General features: G+C 34.1%; 1 protein-coding gene across 1 annotated transcript; it reads right to left on the bottom strand.

The window, feature by feature from the left end:
* Nucleotides 1–677: 677 nt before the first annotated feature.
* Nucleotides 678–17,402, bottom strand: SHLD2 (shieldin complex subunit 2). The gene is made up of 8 exons (XM_009980632.2): nucleotides 15,755–17,402; nucleotides 14,382–14,489; nucleotides 13,335–13,529; nucleotides 10,832–10,966; nucleotides 7,674–7,880; nucleotides 6,559–6,793; nucleotides 1,593–1,708; nucleotides 678–985 (listed from the first exon to the last, which is right to left on the bottom strand). The coding sequence occupies exons 1-8, from the start codon at nucleotides 17,271–17,273 to the stop codon at nucleotides 813–815; spliced, it is 2,688 nt and encodes an 895-aa protein (XP_009978934.2). The 5' UTR covers nucleotides 17,274–17,402; the 3' UTR covers nucleotides 678–812.
* Between the last annotated feature and the right edge of the window lie 5,607 nt (nucleotides 17,403–23,009).

A 23,009-nucleotide genomic window follows, 5' to 3' on the forward strand; every position in this document is an offset into this window, starting at 1 on the left:
TCAGTCTTTTGCTGATAAAAATCACTATCAGAATACACAGACTTTAAAAAGAATTAAATAAATTTCTAAATCTGATCAAGTTGGGAGAAAATTTTGCAGACCTCTGTTAAACTGATTACATTTGGCTTAAGGTGATTAAGTTTATTTGCCAGCTTATACTGGATAAATGCTACAACAATAAATACTATAACAATTAAATCACTGAAAGGGTCCATGAAAGAATGTACCAGTTTAAACCTCTTAATTAAATTGGTGCAATAACTTATACATACACAAAATTAGATTCACTGAGATGTTTTCTTTTGTAGAACAACTAACGGTAGCAAAATTGCTGAGGATAAATGGCAGAAATTCTGCTGTTAAAAGAAGGAAAGCAACAACAACAGCAAAGCAAGCAAAGACATAACCAAGTTACAGAAAGTGTGCAGCATAAGACAAAATAGTGTGTAACTAAAATAATATTACTGAGTTGTGGCTGTCTTACTCTAATCTGCCACATCTGAGAAAAATTCAGTCTCAATACTAGTGAACTTGTCTGGGAAGAAAACATATCCAGTAACAGTTTAAGATAAAAATATATGTATAAAAATATATTTTATGACAATTTATCAGTATTACAGCATCAGTATATACTACTAGCAGATATTCTATACCAGTACTTCTGGTTGGGTTTTTTTTTAATATAAATTAAAAATGAAATCCTTCCTTGTATTTTTAAGAAAATTTGCTTCCTTGAGCTAATTCATTTTTCTTCTGTTTGCCATCTGTGTGTTCCTATGGTCTGTTTCTCAGTTATTGCAGAGGTCAATGCTTCAAAGATCAAGATGAAAATTTAGCAGATGGAAGTCCTTTTGCAAAGGACAGCTGTTTTCATCTAGCACAAAATGGCTTCTAATTTCCAACAAATAGGATGCTTCCGTGTCTGCTAGCAGCAAATGACACAGATCTGCTACTATTGTGCTGTAGGTTATATCTGAAGAGGGCACTGCAAAAGATAGAACAATCCAATTTATTCTTTATTTTCATAATAGCACCTAACATTACAAGTTCTATCTCGATGAAAGCTACACTGAATTACTGGAAGCACAGCTCAACATCTGAATAGAAAATTAGCTTTTGTTTTTAATTTTTTTTTTTTTTTTTTTAAGAACAACATGCTAAGACTGTTTTTCATTACACTGTAACACCTGTGAATCACATAAACCATCTCTCAAGAAGTCAAAAAGAATGTATCAAAGGAAGCCTGTCAAACACTGGTCAGTTATTCACATCATGAAAGCATGTCAGCTATTTCTAAAAACTGCTAAGAGATTCTATTTTGCAAATAAGGAATCTATTTTGTTACTGAATATTAGTTATATAACATACAATAGACATTCATACCATCTCACCTTTTCTTGTTGCTACCTCTACTCTGAACGTCTGAGTCTGTCAGACAGCAACTGAAGTATTCTAAGTCTCATATAATATGAGCAATCATCATATTTCCAGAACCATCTCATCCCAATTCTAAACAGTCAATAATTAAAAGTTTTACTTCGATTCTGAACTTTGCTGACTGTTTTTATCACAAGTAATTCATGAAACAGTACCTACTAATCTCTTCAGCCAGTCTGCAGGAATATTGAGGAAGATTTTTTCCATCAACTCAGGCATCACATGAACATAAATTTCATATCCTTCATCTTCTACTGTCATCAAAGCAGGTCTAGATTAGAAAACAAAAGACTCTTGAAAGTTAGCTGCTATGTTTTTTTGATTCAAGTAAAGTTTCTGAGTAAAAGTAATAGAATGTAATATTACCGCCCAACATAACATCAAGAACTAGAAAAATCTCTATGCGCTTGCCTCTGTCAAATCTGTAGAACTGGAATGAGTTTGAAATATATACACTGAATTTAGTACTCAATGTTAAAATAACTTCTAAAGCTATCAAGTAAACCTTATATTCAGACAACTGCAGAAAATGCTTTAGCAGTGGTCTTTTCCTAGAAGGCAGCACTCATTTCATAACAGTGCCGTTCTTGTTATGTTATTTATGGCTTTGAACTTTGCATATTTAAGGTATGGATGTTAATATGTAAGTATATGTATCTACAAATATACAAAGAGTACATAAAGATTTGAAGTGCAAAGTAGGGAGACAAGTTTAGATATATCCCTTGGAATTCTATCACCTATATCAACATCACCTAATATTGTCTGTCTTAATGCACCACTTGATAGCCACTACATAACACCAAGATAGTATGTCTTGTTCTATGACAAATGCCAAATGGTTTTACACACCACTAAACAAGTAAAAATCCCTCCTCTTCTTGGAAATCATTTTCTACATAGGATATGATCAATAGTATTCCTGTTAGGTCTAAAATGAACCAGGCTAGCGACTGCTGTCTCACAAGCACTGGTCTTCCCACATTTTGCTATTTCACATGATTCAAAAGTGATATTGAATGAATAATCAATCTTACAATCAACTGGTAAGAAATGATCCTTCTTCAGTACAGGTATTCCCTGTATTTCAAGTATTTGCCTTCTTTCCAACCTGTCATTACCAACACCACACCTTTTTTATTGTTCCTCCAAATAAGTCCTTGCTGTTGGTTTTTGCTATGCTTCTGTGAGATGACACCTTAACAGTCCTCTACAGTGATGTTCAATAGGTAGTTCCTGCTTGCTTTCAAGCTTCTAAGTGATTTTACTAAGCCCAGTTGTTTACACAGCTGATGCAGCCTCTCCCCAACACATGCTCTTTGACTTTCCTGAGACTATTGAGCAATTTGACCTGCAACATCTGCAGCATCACAATCCTCACACTTCTTAGAAAATCTGCACTGTTCTGACTAAAGTAGGATTCAATGCTCATATCCTGACCATCCCACAGAAAAAAACAAAACTAAAATAGCAAATATCAGGACAAATCACAATAATGTAAATTCTGGTTATAAGCAATATTGGAACAATATCAAGACTGTGTATATGTTAAAAACACAATCATCTTCAGTGCAGAAATTTTCAATGGGAGATGCTCTCAACAGGATACAACGTGCTCACTGCAGAGGCAGCAGAAATGAAAGAAGAGCAGCCACTTCAAGAGACCAGGAGAGCTGCGTTGTCAAATAGGACAGTCAGCCAGTACACTTCAGTATATTGACAGTTGGAAAGTGTTATTAATAGATTTAGTTAGCATGATGCAGAATATACCTAGCAAGACTAATCTGAACATCTCTGAGGCACGAAGGCAAATGACTGCTAATATGCCACTTCCCCAGCAGGCAAATCTCTTGATTTGACATCTGTTAATCTAAAAAGCTACTGCTAATTTCATAATCTTCAGTGAGCAAAAGAGGTAAGAGAACTCCATGTCTGGGGAAGCCTGCGGGATTATTTCAAATCTGCTGGTTTAGACAGAAACCAAGGCCCAGATTATGCAGTCACTCAAGATTGTTGGCTCCCTTCATGAGAGAAAGCTTAACAACAGCACACTTATGTGTTCAGCTTTCCAAATAAGTGTAGGCAACTGCTATTTTATCTCTGAACAAATGTATTTTGGTTTAGACCATTTATGCTCAAGTAAATGAAAATTATTATGACTTCCAGAAATACTAAATTAACGTTTTGGAAACAGTAAAATCAACTTAAATATGTTTGCAGAGTAATGTACTAAAAGATGTTGCAAAATTTAAAGCTTTCAAAACCATAGGCAAGTATAGTCCACAGATGTCATTTGCAAACCAAGTGATGCATTAGGAAAGATTAATTTTGCTTCATTCCTGATTATCATATACTGACTAACTGTTTCTCAGTTCCGACTCTGTTCTCAAGGTCATTTAAGTCTTCTTTCAGATCATCTTATTTATTTCAACAAGAGTCAACTGTCATAGTGAGAAAGTTTCACAGCCTTCAAAACAGAATCTAGCACTGATAATTTTATTTCACCAGCACCACAGAAAATGCAATTTTATGATTAATGTTATTCCTTAAATATCACTGTTCTCAATACAGTGAATTTAAATAATTGTAAACCAGTTAGAAACTTGTTTGAGGATATAGCTAAATTTCACTAAAGGCATACATAGTTCTACTAAAATATTCCTTAGATGCTACCGAGTAAGTAGTCTTTGGTACCTGTATACAGATTTGATGAAGCATGCCAGTGAAATGGGCTTTTCCACTACTAAAGAAGGGTTAGATTCAATCCCTGTTGAGTATAAGTATCTAGGAATCTCCTATCTCATTACCGCTACTGTTAAAATGTTCATTTTTTTAAGTGACAAACACTTATTGGTATAGACTAAAGAACAAATTATCTGACGAGAATGCTACCATCATAGCAAATTCCAGGGAAAAGATGCTAGGAAACTGAAAGTTTGGGCAAAAATAGATATAAAAAACAAGGACCTATCTGTGAGATCTGAAATCTAGAAGGTAAGCTCTAAAACAAAATATTTTTCCTCATCTTAGTTTTCATGATGTCTTCTAGTTTGATGTTGATACTGTCCTAGCTCAAAAAGAATATGGAAATATTTACACACATTATATGACAACACTTTATGCAAAGTATAAGTTTCTAGGATCTTCTGCCTCATGATTACTGCTACTGTTAAAGTGTTCAGTGTTCTGGGCATCTAACAGAAAAAAGCTATCTAAGCATATAAACATTCATCTATCTTAAGCTTTGTGTTCAGCATCTGAAGTACAAGATGAGAATTACGATCACAGCAGATTAACAAAACTGGGATCCCACATTTCAAATGAAAAAGATGACAGGAGATGACTCCACTGACCTGCAATATTGAAACTCAAGATTTTAAGGCTATGTAAGTTTCTTAAATACCAAGATCCTACCACAATATCTATTCTCCTATCATAGTGTCTATTTAATATCGTAAATATCCACACTCCTAAAATAAAAGAATTTTTATGTTAGGTTAATAAGTTACTACATTCCCTGAATGAAGGAAGGAAGGAAATAAAATTACAGACTAATCTTACATTTTAACAAGTCCATAGTGTTTAGTATTACTACACTTACTCATAATAAGTAGAAAACAATATGCAGATTTTACTCCCAAGTTGATGCTGGTAGACACTGCATTGCTAGAAACAGAGCATACTGAATTTACTACACCCTAATACTGAGGGATTAAAAGCAATCTGAGATAAGGGAAAATGAATTAGCATACTACAGGAAAAGTATAGTCTTCTACTGGGTGTGCATACAATTTTCTAAATAAGACTAATACTAACCATTGACATATCAAGCTGTTGAGTAGCACAATAACACTAGGATAGCATATTTAGCTTGTTAAAAAGAAATAAAATTATTAACTATTTCCTTAGCAAGAGATAGATTTTTCTCCTGTTAACGTATCAAGTTATCCTACAATACAGAATTTAGAAATACTACCAAGGAGATGCATTCTTACTAAACTCATCAGAGCAAAATTTCAGCGCAAAAACAACAGACTTCTCTCTGAAGAAGTTGTGCATTTAAGTTCCACATCAAGATGTGTTTACATGCTGAGAACACAAACACTTGAAGTCTTTATAATTTTTCTATCCCCTTTTGTGTGAGAGAGTAAATTGAGGTCCTTCAGGACCACATGAAAGGTCATAATCTTACGACACAGAGGGGGAACCTTTTCAGTTAAAAAAAAACTCTTTGCACTTGATTCCCCCTCATAGGAAAATAAATAGCATATAAACTTAAAGATGCACGACTATTTTGTATAGAGGAAAAAAATTAAGTCACTACTTTGTTAGACAAATGAGATTCTAGTATTTAAATCAGAGTCAAGTGAGAAACTCTTGAGTATGCAATGATTCACTAAACTCACTGAAATAGTTTAAGAATAATTTTTAAAAGAATTTTGGGAGAAAGTTTTCATATTCTAGAATTCTATTACATCTGTGATTGCCTCAGCCTTCTCTCCCTACATGTCTTTCAAGTTGCTATGATACTTACATTTCAAAAGCCCAAGATAAATGTAAGAATTGAATAATGAGTTAACAATGCTGTTCCTTCATCAACTGGATCTATTTAGTTTATTTTCTAAGAAAATGTGCATATACATCTTGTCTCACAGTGCCATCTGCTGACAATTTAGTTATCCTCGCTCTCTATGAGAATGTTTATTGAAAACATTTGTTAATACGATTCCTGCAAGGCTAAAATTTATTGATAAGTTTAAAAATACAGTTGTGTGTTCACATGATTTCAAACTTAGGCCGAAACAAGACACTCAAGGAGTTTTCCTTTGGTCCTCAAGCTCCTACTCCATTTTAGATTACTGACATAGTACTTGGTAAACCTTGTTACTGTATGACGTAGTATTCAAAGAAACTAAAAAGTTAAATGTAAACAAAGAATATCACCTATACATAATGGCAATATAATACTGCAATTCAAGAACAGTTCCTTGAAAATTCATTAGGCAAATACGAATTTCTAACCACATATTAAATACAGAATTTTATACATGGGGGAACTTAAAAATGGAGAAATTCATAGTTTACTTCCTTAATAGTTCACATTAGTTTTATTTTGTTTACCTGTAGAATGTTTTTACTTTGTTGTATGGCAAACATCTAATGCATTGCTTGTAGATCATGTTCTCATCTGCCTGTAGTTCCAAACCACATTTAGCACAACCTGAATACGTAATCATAGGCAGAGAAGCCAAAACACACTCCAGTGAAGTGTCAGCACGGAAGATGAGTTGCTTGTACTGATCAGTTGAAATGGTAAACTTCAGTTCTAAGATACGGGCTTTCACTTGAACCACTCCTACAAAAACAACATTTCAAACAAATATGTATTCAGTTTTCTTTGTAACTGAAAGCAAAAGCAAGGATTGCACAGCTGATTCAAAACAAAATCATTATCAACAAAACTTAATGATTTTTTTCCTTTAGTAATACATACTCATTTTTTGAGACAATCAATGCAGTGAAAAATCATTGTGGTTAAATATTAAAAAATGTATAAGAGTACTACATTTTTAGGTACTATTGTGGTAAACGTCAATACAGAACAGCCTGAATAAGATGTCAACAGATTAGAATTGTGCAAATAATTTCCAATTGCTTTTCTTCCACGCTAATTCAGAGACACTGAAAAGTATAGCCTTAATTTAGCTTCCCACTATTTAGACATAAACTAGAGTTAAACGCTGCAATATCAACTTTATTTAGTTCTTAATGTTTAATGTCAATTGCAGCAATCTTCTAGGTTTATCTAGGGGCGGGGACTGTTTGCATAAAAGGTCTTCTTTGTTCTTTTGTAAGAAGTTTTCAATAGCAGTAGCTATTTTAGGCCTACTTTAGAGAATTCCGGTTTGGGAAAAATACTAGTCAACAAACTTTCAGTGATTAATCACGTATTACTAGACTGGTTGGCATGCACAACAAAAGGCAGCATTTCTCCCTATGTTCCAAAGCCATCTTTGCATGGTACCACATACCACACCTGTCACCTGTCTCACCTCTGGCTCACTGAACGAAGGCTGCATTTGCATTTTGGCTGGGTATTGAGTAGTAGCCTCCAGATTAATTCAGGCTCCCAGAACTGCGTTAACTCAAAAAAAAGCATTTTACTGTATCAACAGAACATCTGTTTTGATCAGTTATGCACTGCACAGACATTACAGAGCTATGGATAACTTTACCTGAGCATTTTTCCTCCAGATGTGCAGAGAGCTTTGTCATCTGTGTGAGGGATGTTTTGCTTTTCTGAAATTTTTCTTTAAATTCAACTGCCCTTTTGTCATCATCAAACAAGCACTCATAGGATGACCATGGAGTTGTGTGCAGTTCAAAGTCACCTGAGACAGAACTATGTTGGACGAGAAGATATTTGAAGTCCCATATGTGATCTACAGAACAAAAAAGCAAACAGAAGAGTTTACTTTCTACACCATGGTTAATTTATAGAAAGTCAAGGTCACTTACAAGATTGAGAAACAAATCAGCAAGGCATTCTCATTTGGTCAGCTCTGGCAACTTTATTTCAAGCCTGGTGACATGTATGGTTTTTCCTTTCCCTATAAACTTCGCATGAGTCCTCCCATAACAGAATGATGCTTTCATTTCACTTGTGCTGAACTCAAGCTTTCAAGACAGCTCCACTTTTTCAAAGAGAAACTAGTTCTGAAATTTCTTGTCAGCTCTAATAAGGAAAAGCTGGCAATGTCTAGAAGAAAAAATCTTCATGTCATTAATCAACTTCCATCTTTAATATGTTCCTGTTTTTTAATCTTCTGTCTCCATAATACTCTGATTTAAAAATATTAATTCATTTTCCATCTTCTAATTGACTGTAATAAGAAAAATACTTTAAAAATGGAGAATAGAGAAGAGTAACATATTTTGGGTTGTCCTTCACTTTGTTATAAGAATCCAGTATTCACATACTAATCAAGTCTGATAACTATTTAGGCTGTTACTTTTTTCTGTTTTTGCTCAAGATGAAAGTTACAACCAAAATAATAATTTCTGGAAATAAGGTTAGAAAAAAACAGATTATTTTTAAAAATGTATTCAAGTGTCAGTATAAGCATTTTATTAGAATGTTTTAGTATTTTCATGTTTGGGTTAGTATGGTTTTTGTTGGTAACTTGCTAAAGTTACAAGCTCCTGAAAGATCTGCTGTCAGATGCAGTGTTCTACCGTAAAATATTTCAACAAAACTTCTCTGAGCATCAGTCTAGTTTCACGCACCACATATGTGAATAGAGATCTTGCAGCCCCTCAGAATTGAGCATGCTTATCTTGCTCAAAGCAAGATTCAGGTAGTAACACTAGAGCAACACTGAGGGAAAAACCCAAACAGGAGGACACACACAGAGGCACTTGGCAAAAGGGGATATATGAAGTACAGAAAGGGAATATATGGAAGTAGAGGAGAGTCGAACTGCGGTACAAGATTTGGTTGATATCTGAATTTAACCTGTTATTCAGATCTTCAACATTCCTCTGTTGATTAGAAAACTGATCACAAAACATGAGTAAACTATAAGTAATCAAGTTTATGGAAATGTATTTAATGAAACGAATCTTTCTTTTTTGGTAATCTAAACTAGATGAGCATACAGCACGAACTGAATGTCTGATGACTGTATACTGGAAGCTTGGACTGATTTTAAGAGATGAAAAATAAATTTAACTTTTACTGACAACAATTTTAAGTGCTCTAGAACTATATAGTCTTATGAACTTCTATTTTCAGCACGCAGACAGTTTAAAAATTACAAGTCTCCATACATTCTTCTACAAGACTGAAGTTTCTAATCCGCTAGTACAATCAATAAACACATACCACAGCTGATCTATGACTCCGAACAAAGATGGACATCATGTTCTTCCTGTAACCTACTTACACTATTTAACTGTCGCACTTTGTGTGCTTTAGTATCACGGGAATTTATCTTTTTGGGTATCTTACTGGGATCAAATGTTCATGGTTTATCTGTGATTGAGTATTTGAACAGTTGAGAAATCACTCTCATCTTGAATTTCAGACAATCCTTTAATCATCAAAACACAAACTTCTAGATGCACAGAACACTAGCTGGAGAATAAGACACTAGCTTTACATTAAATATAAACACTTAATACTACAGAGATCTACATCTTACACTTTTCTGCTTTAAGTATCAGAGAATGATACATTATTGTGTCTTAGAAATTACCTTTGGTATCTTCTTTTTGCAGCTACAAAACAACTAAAATTCTGTGTTTTGAAAAGTGTAATAGTCTAACATACTAAATTCTATAAGACTTCCAAGCATCTAATGAACAGTATATACCTGCTCACACTGAAGTATGCACAAAAGTAAAAGCCATTTAGGTATTATGTAGTAAAGTTAATTGGTTAATGCTTAAATTGGATCATCTTCAAGTAGTTTAAGAGACAGGTCTTGCAGTTAAATGATTTCTGGGAGTGAAGATTACTTATAAATTGAAGTGGAACGGGCAAAATTCGGCAAAAGTCTACATTTAATAGGCCAAGATTCACTATGAGGTTGTTTAACCTTCCTGGGTTTTCAAGGCCAGGTTAGATGAGGCTTTGGGCAACCTGGTGTAGTGAAGGGTGTCCCTGCCCATGGCAGGGAGGTTGGAACTAGATGATCTTTGAGGTCCCTTCCAACCCAAACCATTCTGTGATTCTATGATTTTGCTCTATACAAAAACTGGCTTTTTAGGCAGACTTATTCAGCACTAATACAGCATTTACTTCCTAGGTGTATCCATTGATCGGAAATACACACTCTGAAGTTATAAATTTAAAAAAACCCTACTAGTTTTACTCATTTTAGAAGAACAAAGCCAGGAATAAACGAAAATTCAGTAGTAGTCACTGCTAAAACATAGGCTATGCAATTCTTCCAAAAGATAGCAAGACCATTAGGATATAAAGCCTGGAACTGTAGTAAGGCAGAAAGACTGAAAATCAGAAGTAGAAAAACAGCAATTTACGCTAAACTAGACAACAATAAGGAAGACTCAGCAAAACTGATAATATAGTTAACTCTCCAGTTCTGTTTTTATAGTGACATAACTAGGCACCAGTGCCTCTTGTGTCTAGATTCAAGTTTCTAAATAGTCATGCTTTCTCAGTCTTCTGAAGTGAGTGCATTCAAATTCTGCTGCTAATAGCACCACTTCTAAATAGAAGAGACATGTTAAAATTGGTATCAAATTTGTTGCCTTGCCAAGGGGTGTATTTAAAGCTTGAATGGAAAAATGTTACCAGCTGAGCATTTTAAAGATACTTGTAGCATCACAAAAATCCTTTTACAGATGCATGTAGGTACAAGGACCCTACCTTTTTTCCTTTGAAGTTGAGGGCACCAGGCAGCTGCTGCTCCCCACAGCACCATCCTATAGTGTCGATCCCTGTTCTGTTCCACTGTTAGAATAATTTTTCTTTGGTTGCCACCTCTGTAGCTATACACAGATTCTGAAAAAGTTTGAAATGATATGACTTCTACAGTAAAAGGCATATAAACACACAAAACCCACATGCCTCAATATTAAGATGAAGTCATGCTGCTATCATATCTTATGGTACAATTATAAGTGAACAAGAATATACCTACATGTCTTCAAGACAGAATGAAAGCAATCTGATTTCTTCAGCAACATGTATTTAGTTTGAAGGAATGCACAAAATATATTAATTTACCTTTATCCACCTAAATACTCAGCAACTGGACACCTCCCTTTGAAACAGCAGATACCTGAGTATTTTTCAGCTCCCACTCATCCTGACTGATCTAAGTTGAAAGGAATTGTACTCAACCTCTCAGCAACAGACTGTCATAATTGGCAGCTAAAGTTCCTGTAACTTCTGTGGAACACACTGAAAGAAACATTTCTCAAGAAGTTTTCACATGAAAGAAAACTGTACTAATGTAAAGGCACACTAAGAGGATTACTAATAGTACATATAAATTGAAACAACTAAGATCTCTACAGCACTCTTACCCAGGATACCGCTTGTAAGTTTCAGTTCCACACTGAAACTATAATATTTTTCATAAACAAACAGTTTTTAAAGCAAGAGTTCTTGTTCAAATATCAAACAGTTCTGAGATGTATGTACAATAATAAATTATGAAGACTCCTATTTTCAAAACTCTCATTCATAAACAAATAAACATGATATTGACAGTGTGGGTAAAAATTTGAATCTTACTAATACAAGAACTAATACAAGATGATAGTGCAATATAATCAAACTTATGTGCAAAGCTTGAAGTAAAGCACTGAGAAACAGTGGTACTGTAAAGAAAAGAATCAGAACAGTTATGTCGGGAAAAGATATGAAAATTTCTTTTCCAGGTGGGAACAGTGGTCTTTAACTGCCCAAAGCATGTTAAAAAAACATGGCAAGACACTGCATGAAACACTGAGAATGCGCCAAAATAATTTGTTTTTGTTCACTTCACAAGGTGGAGAAGATGCTAGGAAACAGCTGTAAGGCCTGATTATGAACAAATGGAAACAAATTATCAGTTTTAACATGAAAAATTGCTTCAGCAAAAGGAATCCTGAAATAACTGTATTTGCTATTAGAAGAAAAGGAATATGCGACAGAAGAATAAACTCAAAAAAGTCAGTACACGGACTGTTGACCATGATTCTTTCAGAGACAGAAATCTTTACATCAAAAATATACAGGAAACTCATATTTCCAAAGCAAATTACATTCATGACGTAGTTCTTTGTTATACCCACACGGAAGAAATAGTATCACAGTAACACATCTTAATAGTTTCAACTGTGCATTTTCCGGTGTTCAAAGTCAAAAAGAACTTGTACAAAAAGGCACACAAGTATTATAAAGAAATATTGCACTTAAGAAACCAGGAATGTTTAGCTTTAAAAATCTATTCTAAGTAGGAAAAAACAAAGAAGCAAAAAAGAAACGTTCCAAATAAAACATCAGAAAAGAGTGCATTTCCATTATAAAATAAGGCAAGCAAATCATAAACCAGTAGATTAAAATAATCAATAGCTTATGTCATTCTGAAAAACATATGATTTATAGCGCAATCAAATTCTCCTTTAGTGACAGGATGCTTACATGGAAGCTATTTGGCAGGTGAGCTTTGAGTTAAAGCTTGACTGTCCCACACGACATTTTCATAAACCAGTCTCCTTTCTCAAGCAGTGGTCTACAGCAAGAATGTACCTCTGGAATTTCAAGACCCATTAAAAAAATACATTTATGTTCCTCCATTGTAACTGCAGTATCTCCCTCTTTTCAGCACTCCTGCTATACACACCTGTCTTCCCTTGAAAAGATTTCAAGCCTACATTCCTTGTATCTAAGATATTCCTCCTTCCATTCCACCTCTCAATACTATATACTTTATACCCACATCTCTTGTCCATCCTCCATCATACTGAAGGTCGAGTACCACACTAATTGGAGCTGTGGAGATGCTCAAGCCATCTCACAAGTCAATTAGTAACTGCAGTCTCCGGTGAGTCCTCATTCCTTAGTGAAAGCACTGCAATCCCTCAGTGAGGCAGGCACTATCTGCATGCTTCTCCCACAGACATGTATGCTACCGATCAGCACTAGGGTGCAGTAATCTCCTTTCAGCAGCTGACTACAGTAATTATTTCCTTCCTGTCTCTAACTCCATTTCTTTTACTGCTATGCCTCCCATGAGTGGATCATTATTACTAAGGTTTTACTTGTGATCCCTACATTGGTGTATGAAATGGCAAACAACCAGAATTGCCTTGCAAAATCAATAATTAAGTTTCAGCTATTGTTGAAATTCTGGAAGCTGAAGTCTAATGTCTGAACTTACCTGTTAATATGGCAATGTTGATAATTTTCAAGATTGAGTGAACCAATATATTTGGCTGGAGCTGATCTAGCTGCATATACTGAACACTCTCCAGTCTCTGAACTTGCCTTCGTGGAATGTCTCCAAAGTGTGGAAATTCTGATGAAATGTATGCCAATAAACCATGAAGAACACCACCATCCACTACAGGATAAACTTATATGAAAAAAACAAAGTTAAAGGGCCTTTTTTTTTTTTTTAAACTTATAAGTATAAAATTTATCAGTTGGTACAGATTTACACTGACAAAACCAAAACCATTTCACAATAATTTTAAGACAAGAAATTTCTGAGATGTGTAATACTTGATCCAAAATTAAACTGTACTTCATTTGCCTTCTACTTCATCTGCTTCCTCTTGGTAATATCCCAAAGCTAAGCTAAGTATGATATTTTAAATTACACCAAAAATAGGAAAGAAATCTTTTATCATAGCTTCGGAAGAATAGCCATTTTTGGTCATGTACCCCAGAACCTGCCTTAAACAGCTGGCAATAATGGTCATCAGGAAGACAGCAAGAACAACGCAAGTTCACAGTGATATTTCCACTCTCTTTTCCCCTTAGTCCCCAACCCTCCATGGCTCAGGTATCTTTAAAGACTTTGTGCTTAATAGTTTGCAATGAATTACTTTCCCTGAACATATCTATTCGCTCTTTGAGCTTCTAAAATTATCGCAAAAAATTTAATCATGAATCTCAGACATCTTATGGTTGTGTTCTGGGATAACTGCTGTTTCTTAAACTAAGCTCAAAGAATTCTGTTTTTCAGAGTTTTAAATGATAACCACTCAACTTTACCATAAACTCCACATGCCTATCTAATGTCATCATGTCCACATCTTACCCACAAGTGTTCCTGTCATATTTTCCTATAGCGTTGTGAGCAAGTGAGAGGTACAAATTTCCATTTTATCCTGTGTATTATGAGGCATTGCCAACAAAATGGAGTACTTCAAGTAGCTATTTTACTGTGATTTTTGTGGAAAATTATGCACTATCATCTTACATTCTTCTGGATCAAGAGATGAGCAGTTCCCCAGATTGAGTAACTGACTGGTAAATGTAGATTGCAGCATGATTTCTCCACACCAAAGATTCTCATACATTATTATATCTGCAAGAAAAAAGCAACCTTATCAACTCATGTATCAACAATATTGAAGAGTACCATACTTTTCTTGACTATAGAACCATCATACATATAGATGTGAAGACAGTTTGAAATAGATCATTTGGAAATAAAGTGGGTTTTTTTAATCTACCAACACCATTTGCAATGAGTTAATCAAATTTTCTCAGTAGTTTCATGTAATTCTTCAATTCATATGAAATATTCAATAGCCTCGTAACAGATACTGTATACATAAAGTGACTGACTGTATTGGGTAATTTATTACTGTGCAACGTTTCATTTAGTAAAGTACTATGATTACCCAGAAACACTTTTTATGTATTTTGAGATAAGAATGTCTAAGAAAAGAAAAAGCCCAGCTTATCTTCTATCTCTTCAAAATATCTACCTTTCTACCTACCTATAAGCACCATGAGAACTCTTAAAGAGAAACAGGCATCTTAAACTATAGAAGTAATCAAACAATTTTATATTGTGTAATTTTTTGCATATTGCAAAACCTAAATGGCCAGATCGCTGTCAAGCTCTGGTCAACTCCAGCCCTAAATTAGGTGCAATATTGTTTTTATAGTACTGCATTTTCTTACATGACATGCATTCTCTTAAAGAGGGAGGGGTTTGCTCCTATTAGATATTAAAGAGTACAAAGGATTTATCGGGAAGAATCTTCTTTATTAGGAGACATGTTAGGAAGAAGGTGAACTGCAATCAACATTTTATATTTCTGCAGTCTATGTAAGTTACTAGTTCATAAACAATCCATCTCAAGATGCTAGTGCTAAGCTACAAAGTCCCTCCCAGGAGGAAAAGTATTTCTCATCCTGAGACTGAACATAATATTGCAATTTTCCAGTCCATCTGCTGGTCCAACATCAGAGAATTACAAAAAAGCCTATAAATCAAACAACTAGTACATCTAGTTTGTAGTAGCACTTTTACCTCTCAGAAACAACTGTTTTAAAGCAGACAGGTCACCTGACTACCTATGGCACTGCTGTAGTGTCAATGCACTGCTGTGTCTCAGACCAAAGACTACACATAAGAGATGTGCAAACATCTATAGGACAGTTGATGTTCCACTGGCAGGATGACTGAGAATTCCAACTGACATTGAGCAATATAAGTGATGTAACAAAGATACTTTCAAATGCTTAGCTATAGTTCCAAATTACTGGTTACATTCGTTCTACATTAAACAGGCATTTTGAAGAGCCACATTTTAATAATGCAAATAAAGGAATTCTCACCTGTCAGCAGAACAATATCCCCAGGAAACACAGTGAGCGACCAAAATGCAGCACCACGCCACAGCACCACCTTTCTCTCAATTTCTGACTGGTCAATAACTACAATTGTTGCTACAGGAACTTTAGATGAAGATTTTGGTCTAGTCTTCACCTGTATTTCTTTGATATGACAAGGATGCACTATTGTGACCAAAATATTGTACTTTTTATTTTTGCAGCAGCAATTCTTAAGCAATGATACTTTCTTTTGAAGTTTCTTGAACTCTGTCATGCTCTCTTGATTCACTGTCATCCCAGGACCAGCTGGAGAAGAATTCAGTTTAGCTCTCCTTGATTTCAGTTGTTTTTTGAACACTGAGTGAAAAATATGAAAGGAATCTTCATACTTGTGGGTTCTTTTAGAAGAGCTCTTATGAGAACTGTCTACTTGAGAGCACAATATTCCTGAGCTCAGTGGTTCAACATGGATTTCATTTACAAATTGCTCAGCAGGAATATTAAGTTCTTGAGACTTCTGTGTATTTTCCTGAGCACTTCCTTCTTGTTTTGTAGCTTCAAAGGAAACATTTTTCCCATCACCCTCAGAACTGAAAAGTTCAAGGGAACTTATATCTTCTTCCTTACATTCATTTTCAGCCGCATTAAGACACATTCCAACATCGGAATTAAACTGGAAGTTATCATATTGCCTTCCTTCAGGTTTTTTGTCTGCTTTTGTTTCCGATAGTTTTAGGATTCTTTTCTGCATCTCATTCCGATCAGGTGCAAAAACAGCCATCTGACTTGAGGTCATTATACTACGAAATTCAGTATCAGCTGACACTGCAAGGTCTGAACAATCACGTGGTTCTCTTTTTGGTTTTGACTCTTCATTTTTGGGGAAAAACATATCCAGATACTGACTTAAATGTTCATGGTGATCACTTCTATGATCTGATTGAACACCTTGTCCCACAGACCTTAGATGTATGCTAATCTGCTTAGTACCAGCAACCAAATCAGAAATGTCAGAGCTGTTAACTCCTAAATGACTGGCTTTTCTTTCAGTGAGGTTTGAACAGCCATGTGACTGTTTACCCTGTCTAGCTGATTTTGCAAATTTTTGAGGAAGGTGTTCATCTGCAGTCTGATTTACATTTGCATGTATGCATCTATCTATAGAAATTTGACAATGAGAATAAGTTAAGCTTTCAGTCTTTTTAGGTGTGCTGGTACAAGTTACTGTCACAGGTACAAGAGATGTCAAATATTCTTTTGCTACCATCAATCTCCCCTGTTTAGACTGCTGAGAGCTGTCATCATTTGTAGGAACTGCTATAACTATAGAGCTTTCTTCCTGAAACACTATATGGTCAGCACCTTTCACTTTTTCGGAAAAAAGATTATGTGTATCACACAAACAGTGCAGTTCTCTCCATTTTTCAGCAGGAGGTGCTGAACCACTTTGCTCTGAAACCTCTAGAGGGCTTGGAATACTGGGTGCTCCCACAAAAATATGAATTTGAGGTCTTTTTGACATTTTTGATTGCTGTGTAAGTTTGACTTTAAACAATATGGTTTATACAATAAACACAAAGTATTAGTAAATGCCAAAAATTATGCCTTTTCTTAACAATTCAAAAATACAAAAAAAATCAAAGGAGTATTTCATAATTTAACTGGTAAAACCCCCCACTTTACTAAAAGTCTATAAAATTTAATGTACAATAAAAAATGGAAGTTATTTACTGTGTCAAACTTGCATAGAAAAAGAAATTATTTACAGCAGGGCTTAATTTATGATTCTGATACTTGGAAACATGTAGCAGATGCAGAATTATAGTGAAGTTCAATTTAAGTTTAATTATTGAGCACATGATATGAAGACTTATCTTCATATAGAATTGTTATTTAAACAGCCAATTGTGAATTCACTAGTCAGTACTTAATTTTAATTCATGTGAAATAAATGTCTGTAAGAAACTTTCACAGCATGGTTAGGAGATGATTTCACCTCATAGAAAGTTACAATTTCAACTAAATGATTAAAAATACCAGCTCTGTTTTAAAATTAGTTTAAAAGTTTGCTAGAAATTAAATATTTTACATGCTGTTTCAGCATGAAAATACTGTATTAAGTGATTATTTTATGAAATAGAAGGCTTCAGGATATTATTGATAAATTCTAATCATTTAATATGCACTAAAAGGTCTATGAAACTTGAGATGATTATATCATACTACTCAAGAAGTTACTAGCTTTTTCTAGTTTATTAAATATAAGTCCATCTTACACAGCACAAAAGGCTTTTTTAAAATTTATGCTATACTGTAATTTTAAAACACTCAGCTACAGCTGCAAGTGTTCATTGAAAAGCAGAAACTCAGCTACATGTTCTGGGAATGTTGTTAATAGAAGTTGCTGCAATAGGCAATTCTGCTGAGGTAAGAAACAGAACACATTCAGGAGCTAATCCAGCTGCAAACAGAAGAAAAAGAGCATTGAAACAAAGTCAACATTGAAAAATATTTTAACTTTTTCCTTTAGCACTTATTAAATTAGAAGTAATTTTCCTAACAACCCACTAGAGGTCGATAAATCTGCACATTCATAAAGCTCATAACATGGAAAGCTATGAACATCCTGGAATGCTGATCTCAGGTATATTATAGGTGTAACTGGAAAAACAATATACAAGCACTAAAATTAGACAGATCATGCCATAATACAAAGAAGTTACAAAACACAGTAACTGGTATTGCTCAGTTTTATGCTTATTGCAAAATGAATAATACTTAAGATTGGAGTATCCAAACTTCTGCAGTTGTACATCTAGATTTAGGCTCATAAGAAAGCAAATTTTAAAGGACAATTCCCATACTTCTGAAAGTTTTAAGTTATGTAATTAAAGAATGGTAATATACAAATAACTAAAAAGACAGAATTTACAATTCAGCACTAAAATAATGGATCAGGCAAGAAGTGCAAGACAAAGCAAAGCGATAGTGAGGTTGAATCCCTGAAGAAGTGATGTTTAAAATAAATTTTGTAGATAAGATTGCCCAATACATAATTGCAAAAAAAACACCTTCAGTAACACATCCCCTACGACAAACAGAAAATGTTACTTCAAATGAAGTTTAGAAGTGTAACCTAAATGATGAGATTAAATAATTTCTTTCATTTCAAAATGTCTAAGTCTACTGGTAGCTTTTTCATTTGTTATTACCTTAGTTAGAGCCATTGCAGATGGATAGCTTTCTTCATTAGGTACTCTATATTGTAACAATATAAACATCTCTTAAGAAGGAGGTTTCAAGTGAATAAAGTTCAAGTTAATTACAAAATACTTCTTCCATATATGAGCTATGGTACAAAAGAGGCTGAACAGCAGATTTCTGACACATTTCTAAAGAACTTGCATACCATGCAGAGACTAATGAAATAATCAGTTATTTCCAAACTGGGCTTCAGTAGAGTGAGCAGCTTTCACTTCAATCTTTTATCTTCTAACAAGGGCTGAATACCAATCTATCACAGGTGTAAGATACCATCTTCTTCCAGTCTTACTGTCTTGTTACGTGTCTTTAACCTGGAAAAGATTTCAGAAGCTTTTGCCAACTCTGCAAAAATTCTCAAGCATTTGTGCATCAAGTTTCAAGGAAACAGAAATCTTAAATCAAGTGAACTAAAATACGCCCAGGACAAAATAATTTGCTTATGAGCTTACCCTGGGGCTATAGAAAGCATGTTACAGAGTTCTTCCAAGTTTTCTTATAAGGAAAAACTGAGATTCAACTACACTGTAAATGAGCCCGTTGAATACTTCAGTTCAGGAGTTCTGAGTACACTGGCAGACCAATTTAGTTGCTAAATTGGAACAGTATGTTTAGAGGCCTGCTTACAACCTGGAGTTGCAAGACCTTTCAGATTTTGTATTCATAGAAGAGTTGATGCTTAAGAAGCCATAGTGTAAAGTACTCAAAACTAAAACTAAAAAGCTGTCACACGTCCTAGACTAGTTCATGTAAAAACGCAGGGCTTTGCATACCGTACTAGAGCAAATTTCCACACTTTACAGCTTAAAATCAGAAAAGAGTAACAAAGAGAAGCTTTCAGATAACTATATATTTCATAGGTTAAGCATACCTTTTCAATACTTGAAGTTCAGTATAAAAGTAAGTTTAAGATTCTAGAAGTGCAGTTGTGTCTCACTCTGCTTCCAGAGATACCACATATTGCATTTCAAATGTATTCTTCCTATAATCAGGGTTGAACAATCAATTAATCCTTTAACACTGAAGGAAAAAATATCGCTGAAGAATCACATTCAAGCATTGGGGGTTTCGTTTTTAATTCTGTCAACTCCCCATATTAAAGCCATGAAAAACTAACTTTGTTTTAAATTCCTAAGCACTAGTATATTATTTTTAGTGAAATGCTTTATTAATCTATGAAAACAACAAAATGTAAATATAAATCCATCCCAATAGCCCCAAACTTTCTTAGTGTATATATATACACAAACACTTTATGCAGAATTTGAATTAGACAAAGCTGTTATCTTGGGATGCTTGTGGTCTTCATAAAAATCTATTTACTATTTTTATTTTTATTCTTGAGATTCAACTCGATTAATTTTTCTTACATTAAGATAAGATCCTTGTAGCAAAACAAGAGTTTTAGGTTTGGATTTAAAAAAGAGAAGAAGAAACACAAAGATAAAGATTACAGCATAATTAGGTTTAATGATTTTCATTTGTTATAGATTCATTAGCTTTGTGGTTTGTTTTAAGTAGTTTTTCTTGCATTACAGTATTAAGTAGTATATGTGTGAGAATTAAAACACAGCAAAAAAGTAGTTACATGTATTTCTGGTTAATGACGTATGGGTACATCACAGCATGAGGAGACACTTAATGAAAGAACATATATACTACCAAAAATAAAGGAACAAATAACTGGAAGGTTTATGAGCATGAGGTTAGGAACAGGGAAGATTGCATTCCAGAGTCCCAATATAAGCCGTTCTTGGATCAGAAATGCACAGACGACATCCCACTAGCCCTCATCTTCTCTGAAGGTAAACTATGTACTTGGACATATATTGAGATATTATAAATAAGAAAGAAAATTACAACTACAGCACCTTTTCTACCTTTTTTTCCTTGAGGATTTCAGTCTGTGGACCTGGAAGATCTTGGCACAGACTCACAGTATGCTCTAAAAAAGCTAATTCCTCTTGCAACTGCAGTATTTTGGACTCAAGTTACAGCAGGCATGACACTGCCAAATATAATTGAAAAGTGTATGAGTTATTCTGGACAAAAATGCATCCTTTTACATCTACATTTATAAACATCCCTTAAGATCTGTGACTAATATTAAGATGTACTTTGAAAGTACTTTTTCAGACCAGTACTCAAGTATTTGCTCTTATAAACACACCTTATACCTAGGAAGCATTGATATGACAAAATTGCATGAATAGTAATGACATTTACTGCAGTACTAAAATCCCACAAATAACAAATCTGTGAGTTACTGATCACAAAAACTGAACACTGCCAAGATCTACTACCATATACATACAGGGACAATTGATGTCATTAAGCATCTGAATTTTCCTCAAATAGATTAAATTTAATTTACAATAGCATGACGGCTATGTCAATTTCTAGTACAAAAATTAGTTTATTAAATATGTAAGCCTGTATACAAACGTGTTCTGAATAAATATCTGGTATAGAAGAACACACCTGAAACAATATTGCGTGTAAAACGTGAAATCAGATTAATAGCACTAAGATGCCAACAATACTTTAACAGGAAAACAATTTTCAAAAGAATAATAACTTCTGTACCTTGGTAAACTTCTAGTTATATAGTATTTTATCAGCCTCTCATTTTAACTCTCACTCCTCTTGTTTTTTTGTCATATTTCCAGATTAATAAAAGTTATACATAAATTCAGAAAGTTTTCTTTAACTTTCCAGTTCCGTAACTTTTCTCAACTTTGGATTTTCTTTCCTGATTGATATTTTACAGTGCAAGTATAGTACAAAGCAACTGAATCTTGATGTTATTTAAAGAATTTTTGCAACTGAAATATCATTTATATTTTCAAAATCTAATTTTTTTTTTTTCTCCTTAAGATATTTGGAGCTTAGGAATGGTAAGTGACCTCTGCCTACTTCCTGGTTCACCTAGCAAGTCCAGTATTGAATATCTGCTTTGGCAATACTAATCTCCAGCACCAGGAACCATCAGTACTTATTTAAGTCTGTATTTAAAAAAAAATACATAAAGTTTGGGTAAATTCTCTCTATGTAAAATTGTTTAAAGAATCTTTGCTATGCTTCTTTAGAACAGTATTATTACTTATTTAATGAGTTTTGTTAGTGAAGTTCTGTGCCTTGTTTTAAGGAAAAAGTCTGAAAGAATAGCTCTTCTTACAGATCTTAAAAAATGAGCAAAAAACCTATCAATTTTATTAGGAAAATGTCACTGCCACAAAACAAATCCATTTTTATACTGCAGTTAAATTATCTGTGGGTAGACAGGGGGTTAACTATACCAAAGATAACATGAGCTAAAGCTCAAAGATATAACTGAAGCCTGAACACACATATCCATTACACCTGTTAATTATTACACCATTTCTTAATTTGTGGAAAGGTGCTCCATTCACAATAGCCAATGAAAGCCTAGCTTTTTATCTCTGAAATGGTCAGAGTCTGATTGACGGGTCAATGATCTATTAAAAACCAGTAACTACATCAGCAAGTTTTACGTTTGCAAGACATTACAACTGAAGTTTAATATACGTATTACACTATGTACCATAACACATTTCTTGTATTTCCCGACCTAAACAGTCAGGAATTCTAAATTTAAAGGTCTTCAAAATGAACAATTACGTAATTAATAGTTTGTTAATCTCTAGTAATTTGCTACAAATAGGACAAAATTTAAAATAGCTTTAAAAATCCTCTTCCAACAGTTAAATACTCTAGGAATGTTATGTGATGCTACACATAGGGCCTTAAATTACCCTTAAAATAACTCAGAAGCATTCATTACTTTTATTCCATATTTCACTATTCATTAATAGTATTCAGTCACCACGATAATCACTTAAGCATTAGGCCAAGGTAATTTCAAGAGGGTGACACAGCCTCAGCTTCCTGTCACTCCTGAATATTAATAGTAGTCAGATGCTTAAATCCCTGTTTAGGGATAAAATATAGTTTCATCAAGTCTTTACTTAAGCCC

Source organism: Tauraco erythrolophus, chromosome 9 (assembly GCF_009769465.1).
Source record: "Tauraco erythrolophus isolate bTauEry1 chromosome 9, bTauEry1.pri, whole genome shotgun sequence".
NCBI lineage: Eukaryota > Metazoa > Chordata > Aves > Musophagiformes > Musophagidae > Tauraco > Tauraco erythrolophus.